Source organism: Schistocerca cancellata, chromosome 3, assembly GCF_023864275.1.
Source record: "Schistocerca cancellata isolate TAMUIC-IGC-003103 chromosome 3, iqSchCanc2.1, whole genome shotgun sequence".
NCBI classification, from domain to species: domain Eukaryota; kingdom Metazoa; phylum Arthropoda; class Insecta; order Orthoptera; family Acrididae; genus Schistocerca; species Schistocerca cancellata.
In genome coordinates, this window is record NC_064628.1 from 419,356,037 (window position 1) to 419,381,379 (window position 25,343).

The following is a 25,343-nucleotide window of genomic DNA, read 5'->3' on the forward strand; positions in this document are numbered from 1 at the left end:
GGAGGTTTGGGCTTGGTTGATATGGTTTTGCAGGACTATGTTGGTGAGGGCTAAGGGCTGGCGGATTCTGAAAAGATGGAGGTCATTGTGGAAAGATGGGTGGCAGCCAGAGATGGGTAATTTGATGGTAAGGCCATCAGGGGGGATTCCATGAGCCAAGCAACAATGCAGGAACAGTATGTGGGAGTGAGATCTGACTAGGGATAAGGAGACTTTTCTGTATTGATGCAGATGGAAGGACCGAGAATCCATTGCAGCAGAAAAATGCGAAAAATTAAATAATGTAGAATTACGTCCAAAAAATTTCACATAAATACACCCAGGTATGTGTGAAAATTCACAGAAAGGATGAAATGGATGAAAAAGGGGGAAACAAGATGAAATCTGAGGGAGTTGACGAAAGCGAAAACTCACTAAAATTAGTCAGAAGTCACAAGGATCAAAGTAAAGAATAACTAATAAAAAATATATATATTACTGTGGGTAGCAGTTCTGAGGGTGGATAAGTGTGAAGAACGGGGACTGAAGATGTGACTGGATGGTGGAATTAGTGGATGCAAACTGGGACAGAGCAGGGGAAAATCTGGGACGTGTCCTACTCAACCCAACAAGCCATCTTCCTAGATGTTAACCTCCACCTCAAAGATGGCTTCATCAGTACCTCCATCCATTTCAAACCTACTAACCACCAGCAATACCTCCACTTCGACAGCTGCTACCCATTCCATACCAAGAAGTCCCTTCCATACTGCCTAACCATCCATGATCGTCGCATCTGCAGTGATGAGCAGTCCCTCTCGAAATATACCGAGGGTCTTACTGGAGTCTTCACTGACCGTAATTATCCTCCCAGCCTTGTACAGAAACAAATCTCCCGTGGCTTATCTTTCCAGTCTCCTGCTACCTCCCAAAGCCCCACCATCTGGCCACAGAGGAGCATTCCCCAAATAACACAGTACCAACCAGAACTGGACCAACTGAATTACATTCTCTGCCAGGATTACCTCTCATCATGCCCTGAAATGAGAAATGTCATACCCACTATCTTTCCCACCCCTCCCACAGTGATAGTCTGCTGTCCACAGAACCTACACAATATACTCATCCATCCTTACACAACTCCTGCTCCCAATGCCGTACCTAGCGGCTCATACCCCTGTAATAGACCTAGATACAAAACCAGTCCCATACATCCTCCCACCACCACCCTCTCCAGTCCAGTCACTAGCATCAATTATCCCATCAAACGCAGGGCTACCTGTGAAACCAGTCATGTGGTCTACAAGCTAAGCTGCAACCACTGTGCTGCATTCTGTGTAGGCATGACAACCAACTAGCTGTCTGTCTGCATGAATGGCCACCGACAAGTTGTGGCCAAGAAACAAGTGGTCCACCCATTGCTGAACATGCTGCCAAACATGATATCTTTCATTTCAGTGACTGCTTCACTACCTGGGCCATATGGATCCTTCCCACTAACACCAGATTTTCTGAATTGCACTGGTGGGAACTTTCCCTGCAGTATATCTTTCATAGTCACTGTCCTCAACCATCCAGCCCCTTCCCTGTTCCCATTCGAGCACTACACAGCCATCATTCCACCACCAAACCCACTCTTTTTATTCCTCTCCTTTCCTGCCACTTCTCTCCCCTCCCCACACCTCCCCTGCCCCCCCCCCCCAATCTAACTTGCAGCACTTCACTGTCCGCCACAGCCACCGTACTATCCCTCCCCCTCCCTGCCCCAGCCTCCTCCTTACCTATCCAGTCCCCTCTCCCATCATGCACTGGGGCTGCTGCTCACAGGTGGTTTCAGTTGCCTGACACTGCAGTCATGTGTGAGAGTTGTGTTTGCGTGAGTGTGTGTGTGCATGCATACGTGTGTCTATTGTTGACAAAGGCCTTAATGGCCGAAAGCTATAATTGTAAGAGTCTTTTTGTTGTGACTATCTGCTACTCAGCGCCTCCACTATATGGTGAGTAGCAAGTTTCCGTCTCATAATATTGTTACGTTCCATCCTGGATTTTTCAATGTTTGATATTATGTTCTTGAAATTGATTTCAAAGTAGATCTATGCAAGATCAGCATGTTGTATCATTAAAAAATTATGTTACAATATTCAAATGGCCACATAAACTTTATTCTAATGCCAATAATCTCAAGCTTTCAAAATGACAAAAAGCCAATGAGCCCCTTCACTTCTGATACTTTTTACGTGCCAAGGATTATAAAAAAAAAGCTACAGTCTCATTCCTGAATCTAGATTTTTGTTCATTCTAGTTGCCAATTAATGTAGCTTATGATGTACTTTCTTCAGCTATATCGTCTATATTTGCACCGTTTGGACTATACGCAATCTTCACAGGGTCTTCAAAATGACTCAACAACTGATTACAATATTTATTTTTCATATAGTTCATTTTTAAAAATGGAACTACACAAAGGTACGTTGAAGGACTGACCGCCAACAAGTAAGCAGCCACCAAGGTGCAGCACTTTTGATATGTGGCTCGCATTGTTAGCAGATAGCATTTGGGCAGTACGTTGATGCCATTAGGCACTGCAGTTTGGCAGCAGGTGGCTTTTTCTGCTTAAATATTTAATGTATATGAAAGTGATTATATTCACTTACCCTAAGTTCTTCCCCAATTTTTATCATAACTTTAGTATGCAGTACCCTGCAAACAAAAGTACCGCTATAGGCAGACAATTCTTCTGGCAGTAGATACTGTAATGGTCGCCTGGTCGTAGATATTGCTAATTGCTATAATCATACTATTTCACTCCCATTTACGGAGCTTGTTAGCACTTGATGTTAGGTTGGCGCCATTAAAATGCATTGTGTTGTGGTAATCGCTGCTACTTGCTGGATCGCTGCTGATGCTGGCTCTAAATCTGGTTGTCTAGGGTTAAAAACATGAGGTCCCGCGTTTTTTATGTGCTTTTGATGATAAAGAATGAGCAAAACCAACAAATATGTAAACTTCAAATATTTATTACTCTGGTGGCCATCTTATTCCATTGTCCACCAAAGACCATGACACAACACAAAGTAGTACTTCCTTTACATGTTCTTTGCATTGTTTATCCACCTCAAACAATAACACACAAACACACTTTACCAAAGTGACATTCCGACTGCCCCCCGACCCTTCTTGCAGCTTGTATTTATAACATTGTCAAAGAACTACTAAAAAGAGATATAGTTTATAAGTCACATGTACATCTGTTATCATAATTTGTGCAGAAAAGTTATTAATTTGCATCGAGTGACATAATTTAACATGTTATTAAAATGACAGACAGATTTGTTGACTTGACAGAATAATTCTTTGTTACAAAAAGGCTGTTTTTTAGAAGTTTGTCAATTGACTTCTCTAATTTGCATAAATAAGTAAATAACATGAATTATTAAGAATTACATTGGTTTTTGTCTAAAATAGGATTGATTTCGTGAATACTGAGTGAAACCGCTCCTAGTGAACAAATAGGTTTCACTGGGTGAATTTTATTTAAGGAGATCCAAAATACCTAAGTTGGCCACTATTTTTCATACTTCATATTAATTATTTGATATGACCTTAGTGTATTTACATGATGACATTTGCTGTATCAGTGATCAAGTGATATAAACTTTTGTGTGGGTCAGTTATTCAGTATAATTTAATGGGTTGACTGTTTATGGAGACATGTTATGCAATCATTGTTAATATACACAATAACTTTTCTATACTCATAAATACTCGTTAAACTGGTTGAATTTGGAGGGTATCGCATACTTCGGTACAGTAAAGCCTTTAATATGTTCCGTTACAATACCCCCCTCGGGTAATATCATTTACAGAATGTTAATGATATTAGCCGACTAGGACAAATGTGTCAAATGGTTAAAATTTGGAAAAGTACTACTTTAATAAATTTTTTTTGTTTTACTATGCATAATGTGTATGTATACAATGACCGTTTCACCGTTTCAAAATGACTTTTTCCTGCAAATATTTTAGTTGTGTTGTTTCAAATGCATTTTGTGTTATGGCTCTCACTATGACAGCATAATAAAAATATTTAGTAATATATGAAAGTAAAAAAATGTTAATCTTTGCTCCCAGTGAGCCACATGGAAAATGATCAAAAACAGACACAAATATATCACATGCGATTTTAAGATATATAAAAAATATATGTAAATTATTTCAAAGTCAGTTCTCATTGAGTCACAGATTAATCAAGATAATAGAAGGAACATAAATATATTACATAGATGGACAGGTCATATGTCCATAGGAAAATATTGCAACTGTCTGCTCTTTTTGAGCCACATAAAAGAAATGAAAGCAAAGAACATAATTATAAGTATGGACATGATATATAAACACAAACACTAGAGAAGTCACATGTATGAATATAGTATGCATTTGAAAAAAAAGGAAGAGTTTTTTAAATATTGTCTCCCATTGCGACACATAGTCAAGACAGTACAAGAACATATTAATACTAAAATTGGACACTTAAATTGGTCACAACATAGCACAAACATCAAACTTGGTGAACATCTGATTAGCTGTAGAAAATTGTACACAAATCTTATGCCTAAGAACACAATAGTAACAAAATGATGGGTCTTGCACAACAATTTTTACATTGTCTTTTATTTGGTGCAAGTATGTCCCATATTCAACAATACAAAAAGAAAGTAATAAATGTTTGTCACCTTCTTGCCCGTTGCAAGTAAAGAAGATGTCTCAAAATTTAATATTCAATAGTGACAATAAAAATATAAAAACATTCAGAGATCTGGAACTTTTCCAGGGTCTGTAGGATGAGTGGTAGTTGCTATTTGACACACCCAGTAAAAACTTTGCTGATAACATGCTTTATGGAAAATGGGTAAGTAACTGTATTCAAACAGGGAAATGTGCTTAATCATGTTTATATGGTTTCAATTCAGTGATGTTTCTTAATCCAAATAACCTTCTTGATCTTGGAAAGATAAGTCTATACGCATTAGGATGTGGGCTTTCTTTTATTTCAAATGGACAAATGTCAATGTTTACTTTAACATATGGACAACCTAGCTCAACATCTTTGTCTATTTCAGTATTTTCAAACAATAGATCATTTTCAATTTCTTTAGTTCCTAAGTCTAATGTCTCTTTCCTACACTTAGACACACCCCTCTCTGTTTGCAAAGCATTGACATTTAAACATAAACCTTTGTTTTCATCTGTTCCTTTTAACACTGTGTTGTCACTTAACAAACTACTGTTTTTACCCCCTTTTTTATAAAGTCCACTACGGATTCTTGTCCACCATGTAGGATACAAGGTTGCACTTACCTTTGCTAAATCTTTCCAAAAGGCATCTTTGTTTATACAGTTTCCATAGTTGTTCCACAAAACTTCTAAAAACTTTTCCCCTTTTTCTTGAAAACACACATTTACATTCCATCCCTTTATATTTTCTTTAATATTATTATTATTACCATTCTCATAGATTAGTGTTTCATAGTTCCCAATAGGCAATAGCTTGTCAGATACACATTCCCTAGTCTGCATTTCACTTAAATTAACCTCATTATTACCCATGTTTGTCACATCACTTACCTTTACCACATAATCACTTTTCAATTCTACAAACACTTTTATTTCTTCCTCCACACTCTCATCAATAACATCACTTGATTTAGGATCATTATTTAAATGTCCCTCTATTACTTCTTCCTCCTCCTCAACAACAACCCCATCTTCAGTTTCCCCCCTATGTATCTGAATCTCAGCAATTGAGTCTTTGGCTCCATTAAACACTTCATCATCCCCCTTCTTATCAAATAAACCCCCCAAAATAGATTCTATTTTTGGTGTGTCTGACTTGTTATTAACACCAATATCTTTTTCAGCCCAACTATGGAACTCTGCAATACCTTCAACTTCTGCACTTTCACTAACTACCTGTGCTTGAACACTGTTTTTATTAACTGTATCACTTTTACTCATAGTATCCCAAAACCTTTTATTAAATTCTAGTTTATTCATTCTAACAACATCAGTATTTTCATAGTACTTACTCTTTACATTGTATCTTCTCCTTTTCCAGTTTCGGTTATGTGTTGTCCTGTCATAATATTGTCTAGCCCCAAAACTACGGACATCTAGTGGGACTGTCCACCGTTACCCGGCTGGTTCCCTCGGTCTGTCCATTTGTAGTTGTCGTTTTGTTCCCTAGTTTCAACAAACCCCCTTCTATCTTGTTCTCTTCCCCAATACCTATTTCTATCATTCCTGTTATCTCTCCTCCATCCTCCCTCCTGTGTATTGTTTCTGAAATCATTTTCATATCTCCTATCTCCCCTATTTGGCGCATTATTTCCAGAATTTTCAAAGTCTCTCCTCCCATAATAATCTCTATTTACATTCCTGTTCCACCCCCCATACTGGTTGTTGCCAGAGCCAAAACTTTGATTATTTTCTCTTTCCAAGGCCCTATCTAATCTATCTACAAATTTCAGGAACTCTTCCATTGAATCGTCTGGTCCATGGACCAATTCCCACTGCAGTCTCTCTGGTAACCTTCTTTTTAAAACATCAATTTGTGTCATAATATCAAAAGAGTTATTCAAGTGGGCAAGTTTTTTCAATTGATCTCTGCAAAATTTTTGCATTCCCCTACTTTCCCTCTATACACTGGTCCATTTAGAAATTCTGACTTTAATCTGGCTTGTATGGATTGTGACCAAAATTTGCAAATAAACTTAGCTTCAAACTCTTCAAAATTATTCCAAGAATCATTATTCTCATTTGACCAGGATAGGGCCTCCCCTTCTAGAAACCATTTTACTAACTTAATTTTTATGTTATCTGACATTCCTACAACAAACATCTCCTTACATTGGTGAATAAAGTCAATAGGGTGCAGATTTTCACCAGGAAAGCATTTCACTTGGATGTGCCTATACATTGTATTTTGATTGTAAATCGTTTGTTTGGACATCATTGCATCCTCCAATTGTGTATGTTTACTGTGTATATTTTCTACTTTTGTATCTACATTAGTGGTATACAGGTTGTATTCTTGTTTAAGGTTTTCTGATGTTTTGTCTATTCTCTGATCTAATCTTTTAGCTTCAGTATCTACTCTGTTGTAGATGACAGCAATGCTGCCTGTGTTCGCTTGTATGTTTTCATTTAAACTTTCAACTTTAACTTGAAATTCTTTTCTGAAGTGTATCAACTGTTCTCTAGTGTTCTTACTGAGGGTAGTTTCAATTTCCTCACACTTCTCATTGAGATGAGTACTTAATAGATCAAAATCCAAACTTAACTTATCCAGTCTATCTGTGTTTTCTTTAAGTTTCAAACTTACTTGTTCACTTGATTGTTTAAGTTGCGAGCTTATTTGAGTTGCAAACTCTGCTAGCCACTCTGTTAAGTTTAATTGTTCACCATCCCCTGGTTCAATTTTTACATTTCCTACGATCTCATCACTCTCAGGTAGAGACAGTTAACTATTAATTATTTTAAATGACAACAACAAAATACCTTGCTTTATGTAGCTATGCTATGATGTCGTGATCGGTGTTCTTGTTGGCTTTCTTCACTTATATTCGGTTTTATCGAAGCTGAAGTCTTCATTGATGAATTCCATTGACATAATCCAGACGTTAATCTTCTGAGCGGTGTGATGATAGTTTTTCGTAGTTGCACAAACACACTTTATTTATTTATTTATTTATTTTTGACATATTTTCACTGTTGCCACACTGCACAAATAAACTTTTTTGGAGTGCTAAACACGTACGAAATTTATCGCTGCACTATTATCATCGATGCACTTAAAGATCTCGGCTGAGCCCCCACTTTTGTAATGGTTGCCTGGTCGTAGATATTGCTAATTGCTATAATCGTACTATTTCACTCCCATTTACGGACCTTGTTAGCACTTGATGTTAGGTTGGCGCCATTAAAATGCATTGTGTTGTGGTAATTGCTGCTACTTGCTGGATCGCTGCTGATGCTGGCTCTAAATCTGGTTGTCTAGGGTTAAAAACATGAGGTCCCGCGTTTTTTATGTGCTTTTGATGATAAAGAATGAGCAAAACCAACAAATATGTAAACTTCAAATATTTATTACTCTGGTGGCCATCTTATTCCATTGTCCACCAAAGACCATGACACAACACAAAGTAGTACTTCCTTTACATGTTCTTTGCATTGTTTATCCACCTCAAACAATAACACACAAACACACTTTACCAAAGTGACATTCCGACTGCCCCCCGACCCTTCTTGCAGCTTGTATTTATAACATTGTCAAAGAACTACTAAAAAGAGATATAGTTTATAAGTCACATGTACATCTGTTATCATAATTTGTGCAGAAAAGTTATTAATTTGCATCGAGTGACATAATTTAACATGTTATTAAAATGACAGACAGATTTGTTGACTTGACAGAATAATTCTTTGTTACAAAAAGGCTGTTTTTTAGAAGTTTGTCAATTGACTTCTCTAATTTGCATAAATAAGTAAATAACATGAATTATTAAGAATTACATTGGTTTTCGTCTAAAATAGGATTGATTTCGTGAATACTGAGTGAAACTGCTCCTAGTGAACAAATAGGTTTCACTGGGTGAATTTTATTTAAGGAGATCCAAAATACCTAAGTTGGCCACTATTTTTCGTACTTCATATTAATTATTTAAGATGAACTTAGTGTTTTTACATGATGACATTTGCTGTATCAGTGATCAAGTGATATAAACTTTTGTGTGGGTCAGTTATTCAGTATAATTTAATGGGTTGACTGTTTATGGAGACATGTTATGCAATCATTGTTAACATACACAATAACTTTTCTATACTCATAAATACTCATTAAACTGGTTGAATTTGGAGGGTATCGCATACTTCGGTACAGTAAAGCCTTTAATATGTTCCGTTACAATACTTAGTGCCAAAATACAGATGAGAACCATGGGCCCATGAATACTTCAGGCCAAATGCGGCCAGGACCACAGTTTGACAACCACTGCTCTAGAGTTTTCATTATTCATGCCATGTTGAATAATGTCACAGTAGAGGAAGTTCACCAGATTAAATGGTCACACACTGGAAATACATCCAAAACTTGTTGAGGGCATAGAGGTTAGCAGAAGTCTTCCTGCACATAGCAACAGTATGATATGCCCAGTTAAGGTATTCATCCGAAGTCACACCCACATTATTTTCCATTTTGTGATGTGGTACTGGGGTACTGCAAAGAACAATAGGAGGCACTTTTCACAGAATGCAGAATAATTTAAGTTTTGATGAGCTACTAAAATTATTTGTGACGTCTTATTTAGTTTAAGTCCTAAGTTTTATGGCCATATGATCACTGAAGACAGGTCATCATTCATGTGGGTGATGGTAGCTGGAGGTAGTCGGTATTGAAATTATTTACAGGTGGACAGAAACGATGATACGCATGAAAAAACATATTTCCAGGATGACTTTTCATTCCCATGTCACACTGCTGTCTTCTGTTTTTTCAAGTAGTTTTCAAACAACTACAGTGTACTGTCTAAAAATCTTAGCCGTCACATTTTTCTGAGCAGTCTGTGAAACACTTTGCTGCAGTCAAGTAGTTACAAGGCTACATCAGACAACCATCAACTTTAGCCCCAGGAACTACTTAAAACCCTTCTTTGTCTCTTGAGGAATTATATGTTAATTAGACCTTTCCCTTCGAAGTGGTTGCATCTATGGTACCATTATCCGTATTGTTACGGCGTGCAAGCCACCTCACCTTGGCAAGGTAAGTAGTCCACAGGCATTTTTTAATTTTATGTAGATGAAAAAGAGACAGTGATGGATACTGTGTCCCTGTCTAGTACACACAAAAGAGATTCTCAGGACTGAAAGAGTCTCACCAGTGACGAGTCAAGGAGGCTCATCAGTCAGCTAAATTATGAACAAATGAAGACTTCTGTTTGTATGATGCAATATGACTGTTCTATAAATGAATCTGACAGCATATAATCACATCAGTTTGTATAAGAGGTTGATCGAGAAGCTCCTCGTACAGAATCTGTCAGTGATGAGATATGCCAGCAATTATCTGATGCCATTCAGTCCTAGACAGTACTTTGTGTGAGGTGTAGCAAAGGCTGTGAAACTTAGGATCAGCCACACATTTCATTTCATTATCAAGAAAATAATGAGTCACAGTTTTGTCACCTACAAATCCTGCCAATAAGCTGAATCTCTAATGGTCTCAATGAAGGAGCCAAGCAAAGTATGCAACTACTAAATTTACTTGATGATTCATTGGGAAACAATGTAGATTTAATTTCCCAGCAGTATTAGTAATAAAGCTTAGTATACAGAGATTAGAATGAAATAATTTGCATGTAACTGATTATTGCAGTTTGTTATTTTGTCCGTCACTCCTTCAGTACTGCCTAACTGAATCCAATTATTGCTGACAATATTAGTCATCTATGCAACTATCACACCTGATGCCTGTTCTCACTTGCAATCTGGAGTCACTTATATGTTGTACTTTCTCAAACATTTGTGCCAGCTCCTATATGGACTGCTTCATCTGAGTATGTAATACAGTGTTAAAAAATTCAGTGAAATCTTGCATAACATTTTTAGTGATTGAGTATCACCATTCTACCACTTAACACAAAGATCTAACTGCATGTAAAATTGTAAACAATTAATCAGATATCTCTGTACATTATCCACATGGAAATGCTCATCTGAGAGACTAGCTTTGGAAGTGACAACAATGAAAAATAAAAATAAATTTTATTTCTCCAACAGTTCTGTATTTTTTCACATTATGGCTGTTTATACAATGGCTTCATTTCTCACCTGTAAATAACATTTTTCAGTGAATGTGTTGAGATATATTGAGTGTTAGATTTTAAGATTTTAGTTGAATATCAGATTTTAAGATTTTGGTCTAATGTTTTTGTTTGTAATCTGTATTTTCTCTTCTTTAAATATGAAACATTTATGTAAATGCATAATAATAAAAAGCTAGTTAGTATGACACAAGAACAATAATTATGTCTAAGAGCTCATACACTATACTGAAGACACTGACAATATTACCACTATAAAACAACATCACATTCCACAGAAATGTAAAAGGTGGTTTAGACTGGGCGGCGGAAATCTTTTCCAGCGAACCTAGCAGTGTGCCCCAGTTCCTCCTCAATGCGTAATAACTGATTATATTTAGCTAATCTTTCTGAACGACATGGTGCACCAGTTTTTATCTGCAACAAATAATTTTAACAAATTTGCATTACATTAATCAAAATTAGTGTTGTTCGAGACAGTAAAATCATATCAAAATTACCAAACAACTTAAATTACAGAATTCTTCAATCAATTCTCTGTTAGATTTAGACAGAGACTTTTAGGTATATTTATGTATGTCCAGGCAACCTGAATAAAAAATAAGTACTATGGCAACATCAATACAAACCTGGGGCAACACACTTACCAGATGTCTTGTGTTACTCAGATCATTCATTGCATTCCCATGAGTGAACTACGAACTGGTTCTCATGTTTCATCTATATATCCTTATTTTTCAAAACAGTTCAGCTGTTTTAAATTTCAGATAATTGAACAAACTGTTATTCTGATCTCCCAAGACGAATATTATACTGGCTACTATGTTTCATCTATTTCATGGGTTTTTTCAGGCAAATTTCAGCAAAAAACTCAGTGATACTGAACTGCATTAACTGAATTTTATTATTAAAACCAGTTAATGCAGTTCACTGTCATGAGTTTTTTGAATCCTCTACTTCAGTTTGTCTTTGCCACTGTCACCTTTCTGCTAATTATATATTTGTTCTTTCTTCTTTACGTTCCTTCATCCTGCATTTCCTCCTTATGTCATTACCATCTCACACAACTTCCATTTTCTCTGCAGCTACCAAAAAAGTCACAAGTTAATTCCATGATTTGTTCATTTTATTCATTATCATGGATCCCTGTTAACCATGCCACATACTCTGCATTTTTTAAACAAAGTATTAGTGTCTATTTTCCTTCACACTTAGTAATTGTAATTTATTACAGAAGTAATTAATACCTTTTAGATCACTACTATCATCAACAAAATCTCCATGTTCTTGCATGCACTGATGAAGATGATTATATTTTTGTTTAATTGTGCCATTGTGGAAATGTTGCCATTCTGCTATTTCCAAGTTATTTTGAATTTCACACCATTCTGAAGATACAACATTTTGTTAATAATTTGTTTTATTACTCCTTTTCTGTTGTTTCATGGCATATTGTCTCTCCTGTAGTACAAGTGCAACATAATTTCTGAGAAGTAATGGTTTGTGTTTTACATGTATTTGTTTCCTTTCAGACAGTGCTGTGTAACAGTAAAGATTAGCTTCCTTCTACACAATTTTGTATACTTCTGTAGATAATCTGATATCTTTGCATAAGTGTACTTATCAAAAACATGATCTTCAGCTTTTGTAAATCTACACCTCCCAAGAACCATAAAAAAAACTTTCTGAAAATTTGAACTAGTGTTAGTCTGGCTCATTTATTTCACACAGCTAAGATACATCACTCTAGTGGCATAACTTACAATGCACATCATTAGTGATTGTCCTGCAATCAATAGGAAAAAGCATTGAAACATCTTATGGTCAAAGTGTTTTGATTTCTTCACAGGGCTAAATTAAAATAAGAACTGTGCACTCTCTTGCCGAAGTCTTTTTATTGCAAAATGCTGTACTTTGTTACTAGTATTCACAATTTTTAATGCAAGATATTTCCAAACTAGGGGACTTTGTTCATCCAATGAAAAGAATTTTTTCATTGATTTTTTAATTTTAATGTTCAATGTCCCCCACTCTGTTCAGCAAGGTCTCCTTCTTTAAATAATTATCTCTATTTATTTATTTGCCATGTCCACTTTAATTCTTTTTCTTCATGTTCCTACTACTCCACAGACATTAATATTCTTCACATAATGACATTCACTTATATCTGATTGCATTCTATATTTGGAAAGAAAATTATTTATTTTTCCTTATATTCATTAATATATCAAAATTTATTCTATAACTTGTTATCAAAATTTAGGAAACACAAAACAACCAATATGGTTAATACAGCATTTGATAAAATATTGCTTGCTGTAAAACTGTGATTCATTGTAAAATTGCTGCACACAACTTGTGAAACTTGCTAGAAGAATTTTGCCATGCATTTCAGTTCCATCAGCGATGATGGGGCAGAAACAATCTTTATAGTGGTGATGGAGACAAAAATATGGAAACAGCAAAAACATAACAGATTACCATGGTTAATATAATGTAGGAAAACTGTTTCATTCAACAGCTTCCAGTCGTCTTAGAATGGATAAATATAGGTCCTGCATAGTTTTGGGACAAATATTATACTATGCTTCCTGCAAAATGGTGATCAAGCTCAGTTAACAATGACAGAGGTGAACAGCAATCACAAACCCTTCTCTCCAAAGTAGAATACAAAGGCTAAATAAATACTGAGATCTGGTGACTGCGAAAGCCAGGAGAGATGTGGCAATTCATCCTCATGCTCACAAAATCAGTCCTGGACGATACAAGATGTGTGAACAGTGGCCCTGTCATCTTTGAACCCAGCATCACTATTGGGGAACAAAATTGTACCATGGGATGGACCTGATTAGTCAAAATAGTCACATAATCCTTGCACAGTGCCCTTGCAGGGTATTCATGGGGCCCCTGGAATACCTCAATATGGCTGCCCTAATCCTCACTGAACCCCAACCATGTTTCACTCTTGGGATGTAAACTCAGCCAGAAGTTGGAAGAAGTGTGATACAGGACTCATCCAACCAAATGACTTCACTCCATTGCTCCACAGTCCAGGTTTGTGGCTTCAGCACCATGTTTTCCTGTTATGAACACTTGTGTTGCATGTGTGGTTTTGGATTTCCAGCTCACCCTGCAATTCCCAGCTTATGTAGCTCCCATTGTATTGGTTTGGTTCTAACAGTGTTCACAAGTGAAACATTCAGTTCTGCTGTGACTTTGCAACTGTCATCCTGTTATTTTTTGTCACAGTCTTCTCCAATGACCATCTGTCACAATCACTTAGGACACACGTCTGTCCACGTTGTGACTTAGTAGATGAATCTTGTCCATTTTCCCTGCATGCACTACAGACATTCAATATGGTGCCTCTTGAAACACCAAACACTTTGACTACCTTGGTTACCGAAGCACTACCATATGAGCATCAATAATTTTCTCACATTTGAATTCATTTTGCTCTGATATAATGCATTCAAAACTGCACAGAACACTGATCTGACCATGATTGACACTTGGACTATATTGAGGAAACTGCACGGGTGTCGTTTGTGACCAGCAGCGCAACCTGCAGGCTTGGCTAACATTTGCATTTCTCGTAATGTTTCCAGGTTTTTGTCCAATCCCTGTAGTTAATTATGCTAGCAAGAATCATTTCCTCATCTTGGTGCACAAAATCATTGACTGAAGTATGGAGAACTAATACCTCATGATATAATCTGATGTGACACCCTTGGTCTAGAGGTAGCATCTTTGACTATTGATCAAAACTTTCTAGATCCTTCTTTCGAATGTTGTTACTACTTAAATTTTGAATAATAATCATCAGCAATGGTGGCCAAGATTTCTGGCATAAGAAGTCACCCTTGCTCTGTCAATGGCGTCGTCAAAGAGGGTGAAGAAGTGGACAGAGTTTAGGGCATTCAACTGCCCTTTGGGTAAGAAACTGCCCCTAAAAGGCAGAAGAACCAGCAATGATCAATGGCACGTGTATAAAGAAGACAATAGGAACCACAGACTTAAAGACACACAAAATTATCCATGTCACATATGGCCTTCAAGTGAACAAGTGAAAGAGAGTCATGATGATCCGTCCATAGGCAAATGATTCTGGATCAGACCCCATTTGGATCTCGGTAAAGGGCTGCCAAGGTGGAGGTGACCATGACAAAAAGATGGCATAACCAATGAAAGGGTAATGCTCTGTGAATCAGAGCATGGAATGTCAAAAATTTGAATATGATAGAGAAGCTAGAAAATCTGGAAAGGGAAATGCAAAGGCTTAGTCTAGATATAGTGGAAGATGGATGAAGGAAAATGGAAAGAAGGTAAGAATTTCTCTTTGGATGAGTAGAGGGTAAAATCAAAACCAGCAGAAAATGGTATAATGGAAGTAGGACTCATTATGAATGGAAAGGTAGGACAGACAATGAGTTACTGTGAACATTTCAGTCATCATATTCAACAGCAAATCAACACTAACTATAGTTCAGGTATACAAGCTGATATCACAAACAGGAGGTGAAGAGACAGAGAGAGGATACGGGGATACTGAACAGGTAATTCAATGGAAAAAGATAGATAAAAAAATCTGCTCACCAAGTGGCAGCAGGGGAACACACACACAAAAGGGTTTAACTTTTACAATCTTTTTGAGCCAGTGGCTCCTCCTTCTGGCAGAAGAGTCGAAGAGGACGGAAGAGGGGTGAAGGACAAGGACTGGAGAGGTTTAGGGAAAGGGTATACAATTCAGAAAAGTCACCCAGAACCCCAGGTCAGGGGAGACTTACCGGACAGGATGAGAAGGAAGACTATCCATTTACATTATATTATCAATAAATGAATATTTTCATTGTTATATTAGCCCATACGGCTATCATTCCATCTTATGTAACCCCCTGAACGGGTAATTCAGTCGTAAAGAGAAGATGAGAATTTATTAATCGTGGGGGATTGGTGTACAGTTGTAGGGGAAGGAATAGAAAAAAATGGTTAAGGGAGAACATGGGCTTGGTTTAAGTATAAGAGAGGAGAAAGACCGAGTTCTGCAATAAAATTCAGTTATAAATAGCAAATACACTGTTCAAAAATCACAAGAGGAATAGATAGATTTGGAAAGGCCTGTAGGTACAGGAAGATTCTGTTGGATTACCTCATGGTCAGACAGAGATTTCAAAAACAGATACAGGAATGCAGAGAATCCCCAGGAACAGATGGAAACTCATATCACTATTTCATAATAATGAAGAATAGATTGAAGTTTAAGACAATCATACAGAAGAATTAAATGTGACAGGAAGTGGGATATTACAGTACTGAGGAATGATGAGACGTGTTTGAAGTTCATTAAAGATATGGATTTTTCCGGTGGGCATACGGCTTTACTGTACGGTTAAGTGATGATGGCATCCTCTTGGGTAAAATATTCTGGACGTAAAATAGTCCCCCATTTGGATCTCCGGGCCAGGACTACTCAAGAGGACGTCATTATCAGGAGAAAGAAAACTGGCGTTCTACGGATCGGAGCGTGGAATGTCAGATCCCTTATTCGGGCAGGTAGGTTAGAAAATTTAAAAAGGGAAATGGATAGGTTAACGTTAGATATAGTGGGAATTAGTGACGTTTGGTGGCAGGAGGAACAAGACTTTTGGTCAGGTGAATACAGGGTTATAATTACAAAATCAAATAGGGGTAATGCAGGAGTAGGTTTAATAATGAATAAAAAAAATAGGAGGGCAGGTAAGCTACTACAAACAGAATAGTGAATGCATTATTGTGGCCAAGATAGACACGAAGCCCACGCCTACTACAGTAGTAGAAGTTTATATGCCAACAAGCTCTGCAGATGAAGAAATTGAAGAAATGTATGATGAGATAAAAGAAATTATTCAGGTAGTGAAGGGAGACAAAAATTTAATAGCCATGGGTGACTGGAATTCGAGAGTAGGAAAAGGGAGGGAAAGAAACATAGTAGGTGAATATGGATTGGGGGTAAGTAATGAAAGAGGAAGCCGTCAGGTAAAATTTTGCACAGAGCATAACTTAATAATAGCTAACACTTGGTTCAAGAATCATAAAAGAAGGTTGTATACATGGAAGAATCCTGGAGATACTAGAAGGTATCAGATCAATTATATAACGGTAAGACAGAGATTTAGGAACCAGGTTTTAATTTGTAAGACATTTCCAGGGGCAGGTGTGGACTCTGACCACAATCTATTGCTTATGAACTGTAGATTAAAACTGAACTGTAGATTAAAACTGAAGAAACTACAAAAAGGTGGGAATTTACGGAGATGGGGCCTGGATAAACTGACTAAACCAGAGGTTGTAGAGAGTTTCAGGGAGAGCATAAGGGAACAATTGACAGGACTGGTGGAAAGAAATACAGTAGAAGAAGAATGGGTAGCTTTGAGGGATGAAGTAGTGAAGGCAGCAGATGATCAAGCAGGTAAAAAGACGAGGGCTAGTAGAAATCCTTGGGTAACAGAAGAAATATTGAATTTAATTGATGAAAGGAGAAAATATAAAAATGCAGTAAATGGAGCAGGCCAAAAGGAATACAAACATCTCAAAAATGAGATCGACAGGAAGTGCAAAATGGCTAAGCAGGGATGGCTAGAGGACAAATGTAAGGATGTAGAGGCTTATCTCACTAGGGATAAGATAGATACTGCCTACAGGAAAATTAAAGAGACTTTTGGAGAAAAGGGAACCACTTGTACGAATATCAAGAGCTCAGATGGAAACCCAGTTCTAAGCAAAGAAGGGAAAGCAGAAAGGTGGAAGGAGTATATAGTGGGTCTGTACAAGGGCTATGTACTTGAGGACAATATTATGGAAATGGAAGAGGACGTAGATGAAGATGAAATGGGTGATACGATACTGTGTGAAGAGTTTGACAGAACACTGAAAGACCTGAGTCGAAACAAGGCCCCGAGAGTAGACAACATTCCATTATAACTACTGACAGCCTTGGGAGAGCCAGCCCTGACAAAATTACCATCTGGTGAGCAAGATGTATGAGACAGGCGAAATTCCCTCAGACTTCAAGAAGAATATAATAATTCCAATCACAAAGAAAGCAGGTGTTGACAGATGTGAAAATTACTGAACTATCAGCTTAATAAGTCACAGCTAAAAAATACTAATGCGAATTCTTTACAGACGAATGGAAAAACTGGTAGAAGCCGACCTCGTGGAAGATCAGTTTGGATTCTGTAGAAATGTTGGAACACATGAGGCAATACTGACCTTACTACTTACCTTAGAAGAAAGATTAAGGAAAGGCAAACCTACGTTTCTAGCATTTGTAGACTTAAGAGAAAGTTTTTGACAATGTTGGCTGGAATACTCTCTTTCAAATTCTAAAGGTGGCAGGGGTAAAATACAGGGAGCGAAAGGCTATTTACAATTTGTACAGAAACTAGATGGCAGTTATAAGAGTCGAGGGACATGAAAGGGAAACAGTGATTGGGAAGGGAGTGAGACAGGGTTGTAGCCTATCCCCGATGTTATTCAATCTGTATACTGAGCAAGCAGTAAAGGAAACTAAAGAAAAATTCGGGGTAGGTATTGAAATCCATGGTGAAGAAATAAAAATTTTGAGGTTCGCCAATGACATTGTAATTCTGTTAGAGACAGCAAAGGACCTGGAAGAGCTGTTGAATGGAATGCAAAGTGTCTTGAAAGGAGGATATAAGATGAACATCAACAAAAGCCAAATGAGGATAATGGAATGTAGTCGAATTAAGTCGGGTGATGCTGAGAGAATTAGATTAGGAAATGAGACACTTAAAGTAGTAAAGGAGTTTTGCTATTTGGGGAGCAAAATAACTGATGATGGTCGAAGTAGAGAGGATATAATATGTAGACTGGCAATGGCAAGGAAAGCGTTTCTGAATAAGAGAAATTTGTTAATATTGAGTTTAGATTTAAGTGTCAGGAAGTCGTTTCTGAAAGTATTTGTATGGAGTGTAGCCATGTATGGAAGTGAAACATGGATGATAACTAGTTTGGACAAGAAGAGAATAGAAGCTTTCGAAATGTGGTGCTACAGAAGAATGCTGAAGATTATATGGGTAGATCACATAACTAATGAGGAGGTATTGAATAGAACTGGGGAGAAGAGGAGTTTGTGGCACAACTTGACAAGAAGAAGGGACGGGTTGGTAGGACATGTTCTGAGGCACCAAGGGATTTAGCATTGGAGGGCAGAGTGGAGGGTAAAAATTGTAGAGGGAGACCAAGAGATGAATACACTAATCAGATTCAGAAGGATGTAGGTTGCAGTAAGTACTGGGAGATGAAAAAGCTTGCACAGGATAGAATAGCATGGAGAGCTGCATCAAACCAGTCTCTGAACTGAAGACCACAACAACAACATGGATACTGCTATAAGGAGTCCACAGTAGGCAGTTCAACTGATGAGGAAAAGAAATCTCTAAACAGAGCAATCACAGATGACAGAAAGACAAGCATAGGTACTTGGAAGGTAACTGTGAAGAAATCTTGGGCAACAGATGAAATACTTCAGCTGATCAACAAGAGAAGGAAGTACAAAAATGTTCAGGGAAAAACAGTAATACAGCAATATAAATCACTGAAGAATGAAATTAACAGGAATTGCAGGGAAGCCAAAGCAAAATGGCTGCAGGAAAAATGTGAAAAAATCAAAAAAGCAATTATTGTTGGAAGGACTGAATATGCATGTAGGTCAGTCAAAACAACCTATGGTGAAATTAAAAGCAATGGTGGAATCATTAAGAGTGCAATGGGAATTCCATTGTTAAATGCAGAGGAGAAAGCAAATAGATGTAACAAGTACACTGGAGAGCTATATGAGGGAAGAAAATGTCTGATGACATGATAGAAGAAATTCAAGTTGATATGTAAGAGGTTTGGATTTTCAGTATTAGAGTCAGAATTTAAAAGAGCTGTGGAAGACTTGAAATTAAATAAGGCAGAGGGGACAAATAACATTCAATCAAAATTTCTAAAATCACTGGGGGACAGAGGACGGGAGTTCGCAGTCAAATGACTATTCAAGTTAGTATGTAAAATCTACGAAACTGGCAACTTTCGATCAGATTTCTGGAAAAATATCATCCACTCCATTCTGAAGATAGCAAGAGCAGATAAGTGCAAGAACTATTGTACAATCAGTTTAATAGCTCATACATCCAAGATGGTGAAAAAAATAATATACAGAAAAACAGAAAATAACATTCATTACATGAGGATCATTTTGCCTTTAGGAAAGGTGAATGCACCAGAGGCAGTTCTGACATTGTGTTTGATAATGGAAGCAAGACTGAAGAAAACCAAGATGAGTTCATAGGATCTGTTCACCTGGAAAAAAATTCAACAATATAAAATGGTGCAAAATGTTTGAAATTCTGAGAAAAACAGGGTAAGTTACCGGGAAAGATGGGTAATATACAATATGTCTGAGAACCAAGAGGGAACTATAAGACTGGAAGACCAAGAACAAAGTGCTTGGATTAAAAAGGGTGTGAGACAGGGATGCAGTCTTTCACCCCTACTGTTCAATCTGTACATCAAAGAGGCAATGGCAGAAATAAAAGAAAGGTTCAAGATCAAGATTAAAATTCAGAGTGGAAGTATACCAGTAACAAGATTTGCTATTGACATTGCTATCCTCAGTGAATGTGAACAAGGATTACAATATTTGTTGAATGCAATGAACACACTGATGAGTACAGAATATGTATTGATAAACTGAAGAACAACAAAAGTAATGAGGAGTAGCAGAAATGAGAACAGTGAGAAACATTAGAATTGGGGATCAAAAAGTGGACAAAATTAGGAATTCTGCTACCCAATCAGTGAGGGGCGAAGTAAAGCCAACATAAATAGTAGACTAGTACAGACAAAGCAGGCATTTCTGGCCAAAATAAGTTTAATATTATCGAACATAGGCATTAATTTGAGGAAGAAATTTCTGAGAATGGATGCTTGGAGAACAGCATTGTACGTTAGTGAATCATGGACTGTGGGAAAACCAAAAATGTTTGACATGTGGTGGTACAGAAGACTGAAAAATTCCAACAAGAAGAAGCAACAGAATGATTGGTCATGTGTTAAGACATCAGAGAATAACTTACATGGTAGTGGAGTGAGCTGTGGTGGTCAAAACTGTAGAGGAAGACAGAAATTACAATATGTCCAACAAATAATTGAGGACCTAGGATGCAAGTGCTACTCTGAAATGAAGAGGTTGGCACAGGAGAGGAATTCATGGTGAGCCACACCACACCATTCAGAACACCAATAAAAAATAAGAAATAAATAAATAAATGAAGTATTACTAATCTCATACCAGGTTATGAATAAACCCAACACCACACAGAGTAATTCATTCCAACTACCACTAGATTACCATTCACACTGATGACGGAGGTAATCACATTTGGAGATGTTTACTTGGTATGAAATTGAATAATTAGAACATATTCCATGACTCTCAGTGATAAATGCTACAGGAACTGGTGCACAAGAATTATCATTTGTGGACATCTACTTGATATGAAATGTGGCCCCAGTCATGTTACTACCAACTCTCACTGGCAAATTATACAGGATTTATCATCCTAATATGTGTGTGTGTGTGTGTGTGTGTGTGTGTGTGTGTGTGTGTGTGTGTGTATGTCTACAGCACTCCTCAAGTTACTTGTACTTACAGAAAGACACTGCACTACTGCATCAATCCAGAGTTGTGAAAGAATATTCCTAGGAACATTCTACGCGTATTAGAGTGTTTACATGGCACCTCAGATCACATGACCTCCAGTCTATTGAGCATATCTGTGATGACATTAAGCAAGATGTGTGTGCCTTGGATACAGCTCTCACTAACCTGTGTGTTTAGAAAGTGGAAGTTTAATAGTTTTGTATTAGAATGGCTCCTGATGCATGGGCTGTCTCATGAAGTCCTTGCAATGACACATTTCCATTACCATCATGGCTTAATGGAGTGCTACAGAATATGGGGTCTCGCACTCATAAATTTATATCCTACAATGTAATCAATTAGCAAAATAGCATACATTTCCAAACTCTTTGAGATTATGACAATTATGCTGCATAAAATAAAGGGAAAGAACTCTTCAGAAGTAGAATGAATAGTAAGAAATAGATAATTACTGTTAGAAAGAGAACTACATGGAACTCCAGGCTTTCTTGATGAATTTCATCAATGAAATCATGTTGGGTTAGCAGATGAGTCATGACATCATGTTGTCACAACATTCCGATGAGGTCATTACTCCTCACTTTCTGGCAAAGTGTTGAGTTCATGTCTCATGACATCATGTTGTCGCAACATTTCGATGAGGTCATTACTCATCACCTTCTGGTAAAGTGTTGAGTTCATGTGCAATCATTGTTTTATTGCCTCTGGACTGCAGACTCCTCTGTCGAGGGCCCAACAGCTGGCCAATCACAATTCTCTGGAAAAGATCTAAATCTACATCTGTACTATGCAAAGCACCATGAAGTGCATCGTAAAGGATATGTCCTATTGTATCAGTTGTTACGGTTTCTTCTCATTCCGTTCACATACTGAGCACAGGAAGAACAACTGTTTAAATGTCTCTGTGTGTGCTGTAATTAATCTTGTCCTCATGATCCCTACGTGAACAGTAAGTAGGGGGGTTGTAATAAACTGATGGAAAAAAGTTGGTATCCATATTTCTACATCTGAAAGATGATGTCTATTCGCCAGTCAGATAAGAGTGGCACTAGTAGTGCCACTATGAGGTTGCAAATCAGGTTTGCTTTAGATACACACTCTAAAGGTCATAAGAGTTAGCTACTTTTGAAATTGGATGTGGTGAGTAGATGTTAGCCAAGAATGTCTTTAGGGCAACAAAGATGCCATTATCACCACCTTGCTGAGTTTGACTGACATCCTGTAACAGGTCTATAAGAAGCTGGATAGTCCTTCTGCAATACTGCACAAAGACTCAGCAGGAATGTAGGTACTGTCCATGATTGCTGGCAGCGGTAGCCATGAGAAAGTCTGGACACGAGAAGACTGGGCTCTAGATAGACACATGGAAATACCAAAAGGGAAGACCATCGTGTTTGGCGTATGGCTTTGACTCATAAAACTCATCTGCAGCAGCAATTTGAGCATCAGTTGGCACCACAGTTTCACAATAAATTGTTAAAAATTGATTACTGCAGAGACAGCTCCGACCCAGATGCCCTGTAGCGTGCATTCCACTGACCCCAAACCACCGACATTTCTGACTCCACTGGTGTCGAGCGAGAGCTCATTGGGGGTCAGGGTGGAGGTCTGTTGTGTTTTCTGGTGAGAGCTGGTTCTGCCTAAGAGCCACTGATGGCTATATCTTGGTTGGAATGAAGCCAGTTGAGCACTTGCAACAACCTGTCTATGGCCTAGACACACTATATGTACTGTACACCTGGAGTTATGGTCTGGGGTGATATTTCGTGTGACTGAAGGAGCGCTCTTGATATTATCCCACACACCTTGAATGCAAATTTGAATGCCTATTTGGTTCTTTGACCTGCAATTCATGAAAATCATTCCAGAGGGTGTTTTCCAACAGGATAAGGCTCACCCACATACAGTTTTTGTTAAGCCAACATCCTCTACAGAGTGTTGACACGTTGCCTTGATCTGATTGATCACCAGATCTGTTTCCTATTAACATATATGGGACATCAGATGAATCATTTCAAACAGCATCAACTGTCCCTGTATTGACCGATCAAGTGCAACAGCCATGGAACTCCATCCCACAGACTGACATCTGGTACCTGTACAACACTGTGCATGCATGTTTGCATGCTCACATTCAACATTATGGAAGTTACACCAGTTATTAACGCACCAGCATTTCACATTTGCAATGACTTACCTTGCACTTACATTAGCCTGTGATCTTACTATGTTGATCACTTAAATATATTACCTAGAAAAATGTATTTCAGAAATTTCATTACTCTAAGTTAATTATTTTTTGGGGATGTGATTTTTTCCAACAGTGTATATTCTTAAAATCATCATTTAAAGCTGGTTCTTGAAACGTTGTAAGTATGTTTTCTCAGGATAGTTTACATCTATCTTCAAGAGTCTGCCAGTTCAATTTCTTAACCGTCTATGTGTCACAGAGATGTGATTTTTCTCCCAAAGATGAAACAAACTTATGACCATTCGTGCTGCTCCTCTCTGTGTACATTCAATATCCCCTGTTAGTCCTATCTGGTACAAGTCCCACACATTTGAGCAGTATTCTAGGATGGGTCACACAAATGATTTATAAGAAACGTCCTTTGTAGATGGATTGCATTTTCTTAATATTCTGCCAATAAACTGAAGTCTACCAGTTGTTTAACCCATGACTGAGCCTATGTGATCATTCCATTTCAAGTACCTACAAAGTGTTACACCCAGGTATTTGTATGAGTTGGCTGATTCCAAGAGTGACTCACTGATATTATAGTCATAGGATACTATAGTTTTTTTCTGTTTTGTGAAGTGCACAGTTTTACATTTCTGAACGTTTAATGCGAGTCACCAATCTTTGCACCACTTTGAAATCTTATCAAGATCTCACTCAACATCTATGCACTTCCTTTCAGATAGTACTTCATTATACATAAGCATCACCTGCAAATAGTCTGAGATTAATATTGCCAGCAAGATCATTAATATACAACACAAACAGCAAGAGTTCCAACACATTTCCCCGGAGCACCACTAAAGTTACTTCTACATCTGATGATGACTCTCCATCCGAGATAACAGATTGCATTCTCCCTACCAAAAAGTCCTCAATTCAGTCACAAATTTCACTTTATACTCTGTACAATAGCACTTTTGGCAATAAGTGTACGTGTGGTACTGAATCAAATGCTTTTTGGAATTCAAGAAATACTGCATCTACTTGACTGCCTTGATCGAAAGTTTCCAGTGTGTCACGTGAGAAAAGCAAGTTGGGTTTCACATGAATGATGTTTTCTGAATCCTTGCTGGTTGGCTTGGAAGATGTCATTCTTTTCAAGATATAGCATTATGTTTGAGCTCAGAATATGTTCTACGATTCTACAGCAAACCAATGTCAAAGATAATGGACAGTAGTTTTTTGGATCACTTCTACTATGCTTCTTGTAAACGGATGTGACCAGTGCTTTCTCCCAATTACTCAGCATGGTTTTCTGTTTGTGGGATGTACAATAGATTGTAGTTAAGGGAGGGGCTAACTCCACCACAAATTCATTACAGAATCTGATAGGGATTCCATCTGGCCATCGAGCTTTGTTCAGTTTTAATTATTTCAGCTATTACTCAGCTCCACTGACACTAACACTTATTTCACCCATCTTGTCCATGATACAATGATTAAATCAGGTTCTCCTGGATTTTCCATTGTAGAGGAAAATTTGAAAATGTAGATAAGGATCTCAGCTTATGCTTTGCTACCCTCAATTCAGTTC

The 25,343-nt window shown here is 37.6% G+C and overlaps 1 protein-coding gene across 1 annotated transcript in view; it reads right to left on the minus strand.

Moving 5' to 3' along the window:
* Window positions 1–11,150: 11,150 nt before the first annotated feature.
* Window positions 11,151–25,343, minus strand: part of LOC126175167 (enolase-like) — a 121,301-nt gene continuing 107,108 nt past the window's right edge. Inside the window, exon 7 of the mRNA XM_049921756.1 lies at window positions 11,151–11,273. Within this exon, the coding sequence (XP_049777713.1) occupies window positions 11,151–11,273 (123 nt within the window). The remainder of the gene's footprint in view (window positions 11,274–25,343) is intronic.